General features: G+C 48.4%; 1 protein-coding gene across 2 annotated transcripts in view; it reads left to right on the forward strand.

Annotated features, from left to right (window-relative positions):
* XXYLT1 (xyloside xylosyltransferase 1) overlaps positions 1 to 14,801 on the forward strand; it is a 171,098-nt gene that overhangs the window by 87,279 nt on the left and 69,018 nt on the right. For both annotated transcript variants that reach the window (XM_037153413.2, XM_037153414.2), the window contains exon 3: positions 12,822 to 12,954. In XM_037153413.2, coding sequence (XP_037009308.2) covers positions 12,822 to 12,954 — 133 coding nt within the window. The remainder of the gene's footprint in view (positions 1 to 12,821; positions 12,955 to 14,801) is intronic.

A 14,801-nucleotide genomic window follows, 5' to 3' on the forward strand; every position in this document is an offset into this window, starting at 1 on the left:
AATGTTCAACTCGCCCACCACTGCTTCTGTACCTGGATGTTTATCACTAATGAGTCTAATAATGTCATACTTAACTGTTGTATGAATTGCACAAGGCAACTTCTTCTCCTAATATTGGACTGAAATATTCATAAAGTCAATTTACCCTGACCTAGTGTTCCCGGAGCCAGACTGGAAACACTGACCTATGGGTAGAGGAGAGAGGGGCAGGTCATGACCTCCATGCCTAATCAGAACAGCATTGGTTTAGGGAGCAGTCAAGACACAGATAATCTGGACACCCTCCTGCCAAGAAAAGGTTAAAGTGTCATATATTTCCATAGGAATGCTGAAGTTTTCCCTTCATACAGGCATGCAGGAAATTAAACCACAAGAAAGGCCAAGTCAAAAATCTTAATCCGCCCTAAACAATGAAATGCAAAGTGTGGGTTTATGGTTTGGAAAGTGGATAAAAATAGCAGTGAATGACTCAACAAATCAGCCTCCTCAAGCTCCCGGAGCCACTGATGTGTGCGCAGTGTGGCAACAGACCCCGTGCTTGGCTGGTCAGAGGTCGCCCTCCTCTGGGAAGGCGGGACTGCCAGGAAAACTCAGTCCCACTCTTGTCGTCTCCTGCCCGTGTCCCCATTCTCTTTGCACTCAATTCCAGGAGTTTCCATCCAAGCTCACCAGTTGTCCTTTAGTGGGTGTGACTCAGCGAGGCCTCCCGCTGCTGCTTCTGTTGGGCTTAGGTCTCTGTGTTTTGGGCCATGGCAGCTTTATTACCTTCAGCTGTCCAAGTCCATAGGCGGTTACTCAGTCCCCTGCCGGAAGGAGGCGGCCTCCTCTGCCTCCGGCTGCCTCCCTTGCCAGAGTGTTGATTGAACTTACAGGTTTGTGATCCTGTATCCTCAGTGTCTGTTAGGCTGCTCTTTCTGGTTTTGAATCCCTCTGAGGCCTGGAGCTCTGAGAATGCAGATTGGCCTCTGAGAGAAAGACTCCTCCCAGTAGACCGGAGGGTTTTTCTGAGCTGCCTCAGGACCCAAAGGCTGTCATTTGCCTTGGATTTCCATGATGCACTTGGCAAGAGGAGATGGGGAAAATGAAGCACAAATACAATTAGATAAATGACAGGAAAGCAAAACCAGATGAGACTAACTCTCAGCTTATCGTTTGCTTTTTCTTTAAAAAAAAATGCATCTGAAAACCACTTTGTGGTGAAGTAGGCCGGAAGGCAGGTTTTGGATGGACTTGCCTTAGGAAAAAAATTGTAAAAATGGTTAAGTCTGGTCCCCTTGAGAAGGAAATCTAGAGAAACTTGAGGTCACAGTAAAATGCCTTAAATCTAATATACATGGCCAGAAAATGAGTATTTTCTATGAGGTGGTTATTAGTCCTTTCAAAAATATTTCTAATTTAAAAGGAATACATATCCATTTTGAAAGATGAAAATATTTTAAAAATGCACATTTTCTTCTAGTCTTATATGTATGTGTATGTATACACACATATAAATACATAATACTTTAACATATATTATACATGCTGATAATCATACTATGTTTTAAAATATTTCTGTGATTACAGAACAATACATACCCATTACAGAAAATTTAGAATAGTACAAGGAAGAAATTTAAAATAATCTGTAATTCACTATGGGGTGAGGGTATGTGGAGCTGGTCTTCAAGGATGACCACCGAATGAGCCATGCCTCTCAGTATTCACTCCTGTATGTAGTCCCCTGTCCTTGAACTTGGGCTGGCTCTGAGACTTGTGTTTGACCAGTAGATGGGGAAGTGATGCAGCGTGACTTCCGAGTCTCATTCACCAGGAGCCTTGAGGTTTCAGCCCCAGTCTCTTGGAACACTTGTTCTTGGCATGCGCCCTTGTGGAATCCAGCTGCCATGCCAGGCGAAGCCAAAACCCCAGGGAGAGCCCACATGAAAGGGCCCTGGTCGACAGTCCCCGCTGAGCGCTTTGCCGACAGCCGGTGTCCACCGCTAGCAATGTCTGTGATGCAGGTGTGCAGCCTGGCTGAGCCTTTCGGTGACTGCGCCCTCAGCCACCATGTTCCACATGAGAGACCCAGTGTGAGGACCACCCAGCTAAGCCCAGTTGACCCACAGAACCATGAGGGATACTCATAAACCATTTTAAGCTACTAAGCTTTGGGGGTGGTTCTCAGTAGCAACAGATAACTGGCAAGAAAGGAACTCATTTCAAAGTAAATTCATTCAAAGGGAGCATATTGAGCAAGCTTAACTCTAGCACTTGACATACATTTCTTCTTGGTCACTTGCTAACTCTGGGCCCTCATGCAAATTATTTGGCTCATGGTCAGTGTTCTACATTTGTTAAATAGAAATTGGGAAATTTAAAAATAGTGCAGTGTCTGGCACATAGTGGATGCTAAGGAAATGTTAGTTTCTGTATGGTAATATTGAGTAGTGATGAGGAATGGTGACGAAGAGAAATTGGAAACAGCGGTGGCAGTGACAGCAGTGGAGAATGTGTAATGAAGTTCCCACTCTGTTTTCATGTTCTTCATTTCTGAGCCTCCTCCACACTTGGGCAGCGTTTGGCAAACAGTAGGGACTTTACGGCTCACTTGGCTTGGCACGGATGAGGCTGGCACAGTGAGGCATCCCTTCCGTTCCTGACATGTACTCGTGCCGGTCTGTGGACGAGTGGCAGGGTCATTATGAATAAGGGGAAAAGGCCGCTTCTGTTCAGAATCAAAAGGTGGCGGTGCTGGGCGGGGTCTCTGGGAGCATCCTTCTAACCCTCTTGTCTTTGCTGTACGGGAAAACTCATGCGGGGGTGGGGGAGCAGCTTGCCCAAGGATGGACACAGTGGCAGAGCTAGCGCTCTGACCCAGTGCCCTGGCCACTGCCCCTTGCCTTAAGTTCTGAGCTCACATTTCAGTAAATAAGGAGCCCACTGCACGCTTGTTTGAAAAAGTAGGGGGAAGAAAGGCTAGTCTGTCCTTGCCTTCTTTTTTTTGTTTGTTTTTAGTTTTTATTATTGTTAATGAAAGAAGGAGGAATGCATTGTCAGGAGAGCTCTAACCTTAACACCCTTTCAAAAATCCTCTGACCCAAATAGGTAGATTTATGAGATATAGTGGGTCAACATTGTTTGGAAATAGTTTACATACTGCATGCTATAAGAGATTCAAATACAATTTATGAAATAGTTCATTTATATTTAAGACTAGAATTATGAAGGTAGATTAGTGTAAGGCGAGTTGCACAGATTGTAATACTCCGTAGCAGAATATATTATTGCATGACAACTTCACATGGAAATCACATTGCTGTTCTAAGTTTTAGCATACTTGCTTTATTTTGAAATGTATTTTGGTACTATTATGGGTTAAGTGAAGTTGCCATTTTTTTCTAGGTGTTGAATTTCAAATAAATAATCTTCTAACTTCTCTGGAGACTTTGAAACCTAATTAAATTGCACTGTGTAATCTTTTACAAAGTAAGGAATATTTGAAAGTGATTGAGTTCCAGCTCATGGGCCAGTCTTTTTGCTTCTCTGTGCTCTTCGGTAATTCGTAGTAGAGTCATAGTGAGTAGGACTCTAGTGAGGGTCCCTGTTAGGAGGGGTCCTCTTGACCTTGGTAAACAGGGATGAGAACAACGAAGCATAGACTCTATCTTTGGTGGGAGAAAACTGTAAAATGGGAACAATAAACCCTGCCTATAAGGTTTCACTGAGATAAAATACATAGAAATACCGAGCCCAGTGCCTGACGTATAGGAACCTCATCATTTTGTAGATGATGATAGGTAGTATATATTTAACAGAAAAACGTAGCATAAAAATCAGTCAAATTACATGACATTTTGGCAAGAGGCCTGGCTCAGGAGGCAGAAAACCTGCGGGGCCATCTGACCATCAGTAGGTTGGTTTGCAGACTGTCCCCGGGAGCAGATGTTGCTCCTGAAGAGATTAAAACCATATATTTTTTCCTCCTGCTACAAAAGGAGAGAGAATGGGTTATTCTTTATATGTAAATCTGAGAAAGGTGTTTCTGGATCCCCAAAGTGGAGCAACTGGTTTTTCTCCTTGAATTTTGCCATGATGGGGATTTCTGGGCCCCAGGAACGATGTGAGGCTGCTCTTCCTCAACACCTTTGTGGTCCAGGAGGAAGTCAGAGATGTGCCTGGAAGCGGGCTTCCTCCCCTTGGGAGAGATTGGCTCTTCTCTGCCTGATCCCGCTTAGCCTTTTTGTGTATGCATCTGTTGGTTGCAGGGCCCACGCATCTGTTGGTGCAGGGCCTTCCCTCTACTCAGCCAGACTGGAGCTGAAGGAGCCCTCCAGTGCCGTGTGTGGAGAGAGGGCAGAGGGGATGAGAAACAGGAGCCCCGTAGTTACACTACAGACCCTCAGAATGAGGGGTTTCCAAAATGGAGCTGTGACCATTCGGGCAGACCAGTGGTAGGCACATCACTGTTTCCAAAAAACACCTGTCAGCTCTGCCCGGAGAGGACTGCTCTCTACGGCTGCCATCGCCAGGGGTCTCCGAAAAAGGCCTGCCGGTAAAGAACTCAGACCAGGCGGCAGTCTCTGTTCGCACACAGTCCAAATGTGGTCCTGCCTGACACAGGAAGGAGACCTTACACTTTCGGGGACAAAATAGTAAAGTCTGTAGCAGACACCAGAGAGCTGTAGGCTGTGGACAGGCCGGCAGACACCAGAAATGAGAGAAGGGGGGGGATTCTACTTTCCAAATCTAAATTCAGTTTCCCCAGCATGTTGAACTTCATAAAGAAATCTGTGAACTATAATTTCACGTTGGCAGTAGAAGCAAGAGGAAGATTGAGGCCAGGTGTTGTATCTGTCATCTTATTATATATGTCCCTGAAGTTTTTCAGCCCAGTTGGAGATAAATTCTGCCCTGTCCTAAAAGATGTGCTGAACACCTAGTCACCGAAGGTGCTAAGGGTGAAGGAGGAGACTCGTTATACTGTTGCTGAAGCAAAACTGCATCTTTTCTAATAATTTGCTTTGTTTTGTCCACAAAACAGGAGCTGATAGTTATAAGAAAATATTGTGCCTGAGCCATAGCTAACCTTGTTTTCCGGGCTTAATTTTGAGAGGGGGGCGAGAACGCCTAGAACAAAGAATTTGTTGTATAGCGAGTCCATAAACTGACTGTAGTCATTCATTTCAACCTCTTGGCCCCCAGACCTTTCACCAGAGCTGCTAACAGGTTGTATAAATCTTCTGAACTCCGTTTCCTCCCTTCGCCTCCTCTCTGCTGTGGGAAACGCAGATCAGCACAGGGGAGAGTAGGGGACTTCCCAGCCTGCAGCAACGGGTGCAGCTCACATCCTGGCTCTCCAGGGGTCCGGACGACAGGCGGCGTGGGGAGGAAGGGCACGCACATGCTTCAGAGTCCAGCAAATTTGAGTGTGCGCTCCAGCTCTGCCCCTTTCCAGCCACGTGGTCTTGATTACCAAGGTCTTGATTAAGTGATTACACTTCACTTCTTCACTTCCTCATTTGACCAATCTCAGAGCATTTGGATGATTGGATGAGTATCTTTATACATGTTAGCCATTGTTATTAAAAACTTCCTTTCAACTTCCTTTGTGGCGTTAAACGCTTTTACCCTGAAATTTCTCCAGTGGTCTCTGCTCAGTGAAAGCGAACCCTAATGGTCTTCCCGCTCTTTGGGGGGAAAGTCCTGAGGGAGGTGGTTGGGGGCGGTGGGGAAGCCCCATCACTGCACCAGGTGATCTGGAGCTGTCTGATATTTTCACCCTTGAGGTGGAAAGCATTTCTTGTATTTAAAGATAGTGGGATTTTAAAAGGGAACTCGAAAAAATTGGATGGGACCATCAAGTGAGGCAAATCTGTCCTTGCTGTGAACTCTGACGCGTCCATGCCGGGTTGTCATAGAGAAGTTGCCCAAACCCTGAGCTTCAGGTTCCTCATTTGAGAATGGGAGGTACTAAAGCCCATCCGGCAGGAGTGTCGTGGAGGTCCCTGAGCTGAGCCAGCACACGCCCTGCCCCCGGCAGGGGCCTGGTCCACAGGCACCTTCTCCCTGCATTTATTAACGTTTATGGAGCGAGCATTTGGCTGACCGGGTTGGAAGAGCCCCAGGAATCTGTCCGCAGAGCCTCGGATGCTTGGCATGTTCCACTCTGTGCCTTCATAGCAGTTATTTACATGGTTTGCCAGCTGTTCTGCAGGTGGGCCTGACGCAGCAAAAGCAAACGGAGAGGGGCTTTGAGCGACGGGAAAAGCCCAGCTGGGAAGTGACCTCAGTTCCTCGTCAGTGTAGAACCATCACAGCGAACTCCACCTGTGGACCCCTCAGGGACACAGCTTGGCTCTGTGCCTTGCAGGCTCTGCATCATGACCTGAGACCCTCCAGTGGGAGAAGCCAGGCTGGCACGGCTGCCGTGGCCCATCAGCACTGTGCCTGTTCCCCAAAAGCTCCCCTTGGGTCATGAGCCTCTTACAGCTAAAGGAAGTCTCCACCCCTTTTTATGTGCCCTTTTTGGTCCCCACAGGTCAGAGGTGTTGCTGACCTGTAATTAAAAAGCTCCAAAAGGTGATAAAGCAGGTGGCAAAATTGCTGCAATATTTCCAAGTGGACAATGAGAAATGGAGCTCCCTGCCCACACAGCTGCTTCCGGTCCTCAGCCCTGTGACGCTCTGCATAGTTCGGGGTTGTCATAATTTCCCCTTCTCCCTGAACCCTCTCCTGCTTAGTGGAGAGCTTATGCTAATGTTCTGAGGTGAAAACCCTCTGATGTGTTACCAATATTTATCTCCAGGAAGCTCTGAATCTCTCAGATCAGAAAGGGAGAGAAGGCGCCTGCCTGGTAAATCTGCCCTTCCGAGAAGGGCTGTCTGTGTGTTGCCCAGGATGGTGGGCCCAGCACGTACTGAAGCACGTCTTAATTTCCTGATCTATTTTGTTGCATGTTGGTTTGTGTTTGTTAACAGTTGTCTACCAGGAATTGTTTCAGGGGACAGGCGAAGGGAGGGGAGAGGAAAGGAGGCTTTCCCCCCCTTTTGTTTGTTTTCAGATATCATTAATTACTCACTCCCGGTTGTAATTTCATCCCTGGTCAGATGACATGCCTTGTGGCTGGTTTAATTGGAGGCCGATGATGAGCTGTCCCAAGCCTCTTTCCACAGGGGAATGCAAACTTGGGAACCTCCCAGCTGGTTCTAAGGGCAGGAATGTTGCCTCGTGTGGTACGCGTGTGCAGAGGTTTCAAGCCTATGGCCCTTCTCAGGGCCTCAGACACTGGCAGCGGGTATGGGCTGCCTGAACCCTGGGTATAGTCACCTAGGCACTCAGGCGCCTCCTCCTGTCCAGGGAGGGTGGTGTATCTCTAGCCTACACTTTCAATGTAATCTTTCCTCTTCTAGCTTGTTAGAACCAAGTGGCACTGTTTTGTTAGCCTGAAACTGAAGCATGAGAGTATGAGGGGAGCAGACATGGTATGGTCCCTTGTGAAGATGGCACCACACTCTTGACTTTACCCCTGGAGTCTAAGTTTAAGTGGAACTAGGTCTCCTACCCAAACTAGCTCACCTAGATCCTTCGCATCTTTTCCCACTTGAGTGGACATGCTTCAGTGGCTCCTGTCTTGTGATCAAACGTGCATCAGTTCTGTGTTTGGGAGTTTCAGCCAGGACCCCTGAACCACTGTCTGCACCTGGAGGCAGCAATTCATTCATTTCCTGCAATAGTTCAGCCCAGCCTGCCTGATCTTTTGCAAACACTCATCCTCTGTGGAAACCAGTGTTTAAAGCACCAGCTTCTTACCCACCAGGTGGGGATGATGAAAGCTCTCATAGCTTCTATCATCTACCAAGAGGCCCACATCAAGCAGTTGAGCTCATCCAAGTAGGATGCCCAGCATAAGGGTTTTCCTCAAACGCCAGGTGCCTACACTGGACTTTTTCTAACTCATATGGCAGGTGTCCTTCTCCCTGAGAAAGTGCCACAGGTGCACACTGATACTTCAGTTCTTGTTTTTGTGATTTAAACGCATACATGAGAAGATTTGTGAGGGGCTAGTTGGAAAGACGCTCATCCAACTAATTGGATGTAGCAGCAGATACATTCTCAGCAATGAACAGGTCTAACTAGAGCAGAGGTTGGCGGGGCAGCATTGTACTGCGGCTTGCTGTGCCTCTCACGCCAGACACTGAGCTTTTGTTGTCTCCAGGGTGGCTCCTGGATGTTAAGTCAGGTACCTGCCTCCATTTAAATTTAGTGCAGCTCAAGGTGTGTTCTTGGAGGAATGTAAACATTTGTTTGGTGCGGTTTGTAACATCCCATCCTAATGTTAATATGAGAAGATGGAGAACAATTTTCTCATTTCCCAAAGCTGGCTATAAAATATGTGGATAATGGAAGTCTATCATTTCTTTTCTTTGGCTACTACTTACTAATCTTCAGCTTTACATTTCTGTGGGATGGTGGCAGATCCTCCATGAGCTACTTGTGTTGGGGACTAGCAAGTCTTTGCAGGACCCTTTGAGCTATTACAAGTGTTTTTCACTCTCTAGGAGTTTCTGGCCCATATTGGGAGGGCGTGGTGGGAGGGAGAGCTAATTAACGTAAGGGCATTAGCTAGGGAGTCAGAAGACCTGAGTTCTGGGATCAACTTTGCCACTTTGCTTGACTATGCTACACTTGACAAGCTCCTCTTCTTCTTTGGTCCTCAGTTGCCTCATCTGTACAATGGGTATATTGGCCTCGATTATTATCAGACCATCTTTCAGATCTGTTATCCCAGATTCTTCTGTCCTCTCTCCTTTTGTCATCTTCTCACAGGATTCTGACTTGGTGAACATTCAACCAGCCTTAGATGCTGACCATTCCTTTGAGGTCTAGTCCTGAGGAGATGTCTAGTCCTTCTTTTTCTCAAAGGTTCTTTGTAGATTTCATCTCCTCTGTGCTTTGGGGACAATCCTCTCATTTATTTATTCCTTAAATTTCAGTTGTTCTACTGCTGTCATCACAGCTGTCTTCCGACCAGCATCCTCCCCGGGCCATCAGTGCTGCTGTTTCCACAGACCAGTCCTGTTTCATCCTCACCGCAGCCTTCAGCATCAGGGATAAACCCCTCAGACATAGTTCCTGTAGAGGCACGACTGCACGAAGGACCAGAGGCCAGAGGAACATGGCCCTTTAAAAAAGTCTTATCCTAATGAATTGCAACATTCCTAGTAAGCATCTTCCCCTTTTCAGCAGGGGCATTTACAACTTGGCGTCTTATTTCATTATTACATAAAAGGGTAACGGTCTGGACAGATGCCCGCCTGACAGTACAGGTGGTGCTGGACACTGTCAGCCTCCCTGAATAGAAAGGCGGGTCCTCCTGCCTTAGCCTGAAAGGTGACAGCTGGGTCAGTCTTTTCACTTTGGCACGAAGGGGTCACTTTGTGCCGGAGCTGCTGCTTCTTTCCTTCCTGATCAGTTAACCCCATTGGGTGAAGTCCCTCTCAAAAAAGGTGTTAGCACTTTTAGCAAACCCTTCCTGAAAGGTGCTTTACAAATGAGGAGTTATAAAAATTAGTAAAGCATCTCAAATTAGTGCACCTTGGGGCTGCTCATGACCTTTCCTGGGTCACGCCCTGCCAATCCCCAGAGAACAGGGAAAGTGCTCAGGTTTATCAAGGGGCCTTTTGAGGCAAGCCCAGGGCTCTACCCAAATGAAGGAGCCGTGTCTCTTCAGGAGACTTGTGATGTCCCTGAGCTCTGCCTTCCTAGCACATTTGCTTTCTCAAGGAGCATTCTCTCTGGCAAGGGCCATGAGACAGGTCCTCAGGCAGCAGAGCCTGTGGGCTGCTCCTTGCAGAATAGGTAGGATTTGGATGACTCGGAGACATCAAGGCAACACATAGCGCACGTAGGCTTTCAAGGAAGAATGACTGATTGAGTGAATGAATGGCCTCTCTACTGTTAGCAGTTTAATTCCAGCGATATTAGCATTTCATGTAGAGTGCTTCCCTTAAACTCCACATTTGGCCAGCTGGTTGCTCTGCTTTTTGTCTATCAAGGGCTTGGCACTTCTGCTTGTTCCTGGGGTCCCTGTGTGCATAGCACTGGAGGCAGAATCTGCCGCCTTGGAGCTGCTCTCAGGGTCTGTGGAAAGAGTGCTGGGCGTTCACGTCAAGCAGACTTGGGCTCAGATGCCAGCTCCAGCACGTATTCCTCGTGGTCCTTGGGCTGTTGTTTTTTTTTTTTTACTTTTCTAAGCCTCTCTTTCTTCATCTGAACATGTTGGGTGGTTATGAGAAATAAACTATTGCTTGTGCAACAGTGAACACTTAAAAACCACTCGAAGGAAGGGCGCCTCTATGTGGCTGTGATTGATGTTATTGAAGTACTCCCTGGGGCCCTGAGAGTAAGGTTCACCCTTCTCTCGTACTCCTGAAAGTGCCACAAAGTTACCACCAAACATTCTTGAGGCCTTCCCATGTCTAGGCCAAATGCCCTGTGTCCAGCCACCCCCGACACCCACCGGCTTCATCAACAGAACCTGTGATGATGTGGTTTCTCTGCTTGGGGCAGTGGTGCCATTCTGTCCCTGTCCTGGAAAGTCCCTGCTCTACCTTGTGTGAGGGTTGTGTGTGGGAGATGGGGGCGCGGGAGATGGACCAAAAGAAGGAAGAGAAATGGCTGGAAGGGGTGGGTGCTGTGGGGCCTCCCCATTAAGACTTCTTGATGGCCCTGGCTGGTGTAGCTCAGTGGATTGAGCATGGGCCTGGGAACCAAGCAACCATGGTTCGATTCCCAGTCAGGGCACATGCCTGGGTTGCAGGCCAGTTCCCAGCAGGGGACACACAAGAGGCAACCATACATTGATATTTCTCTCCCTCTCTCCTTCCCTTCCCCTCTAAAGATAAATAAATAAAATCTTAAAAGAAAAAAAAGACTTCTTGATGGCTGTGACTCTGATTCCTGGTCAGTCATTCCCTCTCGGCACACAGTGTTCTTCCCTAAGGTCACCCTCGAATTCCTTTCCTGTATTCCTAGAGCCACGTCTGAAAGCAGCATCCTGGAGGCCCCGCCCTGTGGCCTCTTTCTAGTCTCCACCCCGGGTTTAGGGCAGCTTTCCAGGTGACAGCAGAGTCGCCACAAGGGGCCCCAGGACCGGCACCTTTCCTGGTGTCTGGGAGCAGGAGGGGAAGCAGCATTCCCACTCACTGTTCTGCAGGGGGGTGGGCAGCACGAAGCCAGGCAGGCGGCAGGGCCCACAGCGGCCTGGGGGGCTGCTTTCCTGCTGCCCTCCCCCCAAGGGCCAGAAAAGCCGTCTCTGGTGCCCTCTTCCTCTCCTCTGGCTGGACAGCTGGGTTCTTACCTGCTGTAACTTGTTTTTTTCCCTTCAGGAAACTCGAGTAGGATGTCGGCTAATGTTTTGTTTCTGTGTCACAAAGGAAGATAGAACAAGGAACAAATGAATCAGTTTTTCTTAAATCGTAAACTGATTTCTTCATAAACTAATTCAGAGAATGGCAATTAAATTCTATAAACATTCCTCAGTGTTTGGGTGCCACGCCCTGCATGATGGATGGATAGAGGCTGAGATGCCACTGAGAGGGCCCCTGTCTGCAGAGGCCCCTGTCTGCAGAGGGCTTCCAGGGGTAGCCTGTCCTCAGGCAGCAGCTGGGCTCTGTCCCATGGGCAGGACAGACACAGAAAGGCTGGCGAGGAGCCAAGCCCAGAGCCCCGACGCTTCTACTGGTGTTGGTGTTGCACCACCTCTCCTGCCTACCCACACATCAAGGTCCAGCCCGTGCCACCCTCTTCCGTTAAGTCTTCCTAGGCTGCCTCAGGCCTCAGCAAGTCTCCTACACTCCAAGCCCTAGGTCCCTGTAGGCTCCACTGCCTTGTATAGATGACACGAAACAACTAAGATTTGGAGAAGTCAAAGAATTTTCCCTGGGCTGCAGAATTCATCAGCAGCTGAACTGGAACTTGCACTCATGTGGTCTGATTTCCCTCCAGGCCTTCTCCTTACACCAAGTACTTATGATCTCTCTTCATCATTTACCTCCAAGCAACCCCTCTGTCGAGCTCAAACAGTCCCTCTTCCATTTCATGTCAGCACTAGTTGCCCCCTCTCTGGGTTCAGTCACCTGCATGTCTTTGTTTGAGGGCAGGGTCCCCATCAGCCTGATGTCTTGTCCCCTCCTGGCACCAACAGCATAGGAGCTCAGTCAGGCCCGGTCAGGTGACAGATGAGAGAATGAACTTGGCCAGCACCTTCCTCCTCCCTTCTTCTGAGTCATCTGCAGGCAACAGAAGCAGTCAGCTCTTACATGCTAGGTAATTGAGAGACTCAGTTTGTCTAGCTTGACATGTGTTTAGGTTTCCAGAAGGTACTAATAGAGCTTAAGAAAATAATGGCTTTTACCCCTCTCCTGTGGGTCATATACCACCTGTGCCGCAAAGAACAACACCTGTAGGCTTTCAGTTTTAAGTAGGGTGTTCATAGAATGTGTCAGATACTTTTGAGAGTGAAACCGTGCCCTGTTGACTATTACACCAGGACAGTAGGCCTAAACTGGGGCCTATGGTTGCCTGGATTTAGATAAAATGTGCGTCTGCAGTTGGAAGGAAAGATACAGGACATTTGTTTGTGGAGACATCTAGTCTTGTGGAGGGGTGGCTGGGAGAGCAAGGGCCTTTGTTGCCAGCAGCGACTTTGCATCTTTGGTGGCAGCAGGAATAACCCAGTGCCCTTTTCTGCACCTTCCACTTCATTTTCTATAAATAGCTGAGCCTCCCAGGATGTGTGTCTGTGTCTTATTATTGTGTCTTATTATTCTTTCCTCCAGAGATCCTGCGGATAATTCAGCTGGACCTAGACCTAAAGTACAAGACCAACATCCGGGAATTGTTTGAGGAGTTTGACAATTTCCTGCCCGGCGCCATCATTGGCATCGCAAGAGAGATGCAGCCGGTGTACAGGTAGGTGGCAGCTGTCGGGGGCCTTCCAGGACCCCTCCCCACCTGCTGCTCCCCTCTCTCCTGCCGCTCATGGCCCACTGGGATTCATCAGCATGAAATCCTTCTGCACTTAGTGTCTTCTACTTACAGCTAATAGTATGGACAGGTGGGTTTGCGCCAAAGCTGGAGATGACATCTCGTGCTTCTGAGGGAGTTTGTGATGTTTTTCTTGTGGAAAGCTCAGCTGTATTGGTTGTTGGTTCTGGTTAAGCTCAGAATTTTAAAATTTTGGGCTTTGTCTTACAGGGGAGGCATGAGGATCTAGCTTTAACTTGCCAGTCTGGTGATGAACTAGGCTTTCTTGGCCTCTGAGTCACCGGTGACCACTCCTCTGTATAGCGGGGTGGGTTTACCAGTGTTTTGTAGGAGGAGAGGCAGCACAACTTTGGAACACATGATGGCATAACCTAGTCGAGGTGAAGGAGAGTGTGTTCTGGGCAATGCAGTGTTTCACTGCCAACTGTGCGTCCTGAGAGAAACTCCAGCACCCGAGAACCAGGGGACGTGTTCAGGGACATTCACTGCAGCATTGTCGGTCATGGCCAACAACTGAAAACAACTGAAATGTTCGTAGACAGCAGAATGGATAAATAAAGTATATCTATGCAATTGAATACTAAATATATAAAAGCAAAAGTGAGCAAACACAGTTAATAGTACACTGAGAGACAAAACTACACTGCAGTCTTGAGGTGTGCGTACACAAGTACTGAAAGTTCTAAGGGCAACCAGGAAATGACAATTCCCCAAAGCTGGATGGTTTTTCCCAACAGCCAATGATGGTTACCTCTGGATAGGATGGGGGTGGGGCTTGCCCCTGGAGCACAGCAGTGCTTCAGTTCCCTACCTGGGTAGCCGTGCGTGTGTCTGCATGCGTGCTTTTGTGTTAGTGTGTCTTACAGTGGAAAAAAAGAAGGAAAGTAAGAAGGACCTACAGGTTTTTGTTTACACGCAGGCCTGTGGCCCTGGGTCCAGAGAGTTCTCTGTTGCTGACTGTTCTTCCTCTGGGCAGAGCCATCGCTGACCCAGAGCTGAGCTGCCCAGAGCTGGGATTTCACCGTCCACTGGGCTGGCCTACTCTTTGTTCTCAGTGCAGACCCTCATGCTGGCTCCCTTCAGACATTCTTGGAGCTAGGCCTAGTCTTCGAAGCACTGCCAGGGCACCAGCAACTAGTGACTCAAGAGCAGCAAGCGTTTCTCCTGAGGGGCCGGGGGAGGGGTGCAACAATCTCAACTTGGCTGTGGCTATTTGCAAGACCCAGATCACATAACAGGAAATTCCTGCAAAGCCTCTGAATGAGTCGATAACTCCTGGGCCTTGTGGGCTGATCTCCTGGACAAAATCCTCTCATAAGTTGCTCCAAGGTCACAAAGTAGAGCCTCTTACTCTGCATTAGGGAGTGGACAGAAGAGGGTTTTGGCAAACACTGGCCGTTGACCTCCCAGCAGTCTCCCTGTCTCATTCCCTCACCTCGTACAACAAGGTGGATCTTATGTCTGGGATTCTTGATTTCATGGCAGGAGGTGATGGAAGAAACACTGAACCAGGAGTCCAAAGTCCTCTGTGCTGGTCCCAGCTCTGCCACCAGGCCTGGGGCCCTGGCTCCCCTCCCTGAGAGTGGGAGCAGGTGTGCTCCACGCTCCCTCTCCCAGCTCTGGCAATGGGGGTCCCAGCGCTCCTGGTGCTCACCACTTTCTCATTGTCTTTCCTCTGTCCTGGAGTTGCTTGTCTGCTGATGAGCTTCTCACTGCTCTGTAGGGTCCAGTGTCTTGAGAATATTTAAACCAAGCAAATTATTCAGTTGCAG

This window comes from Artibeus jamaicensis, unplaced genomic scaffold (assembly GCF_021234435.1).
Source record: "Artibeus jamaicensis isolate MK-2021 breed Jamaican fruit bat unplaced genomic scaffold, CSHL_Jam_final contig_466, whole genome shotgun sequence".
In the NCBI taxonomy this organism is placed as follows: Eukaryota; Metazoa; Chordata; class Mammalia; order Chiroptera; family Phyllostomidae; genus Artibeus; species Artibeus jamaicensis.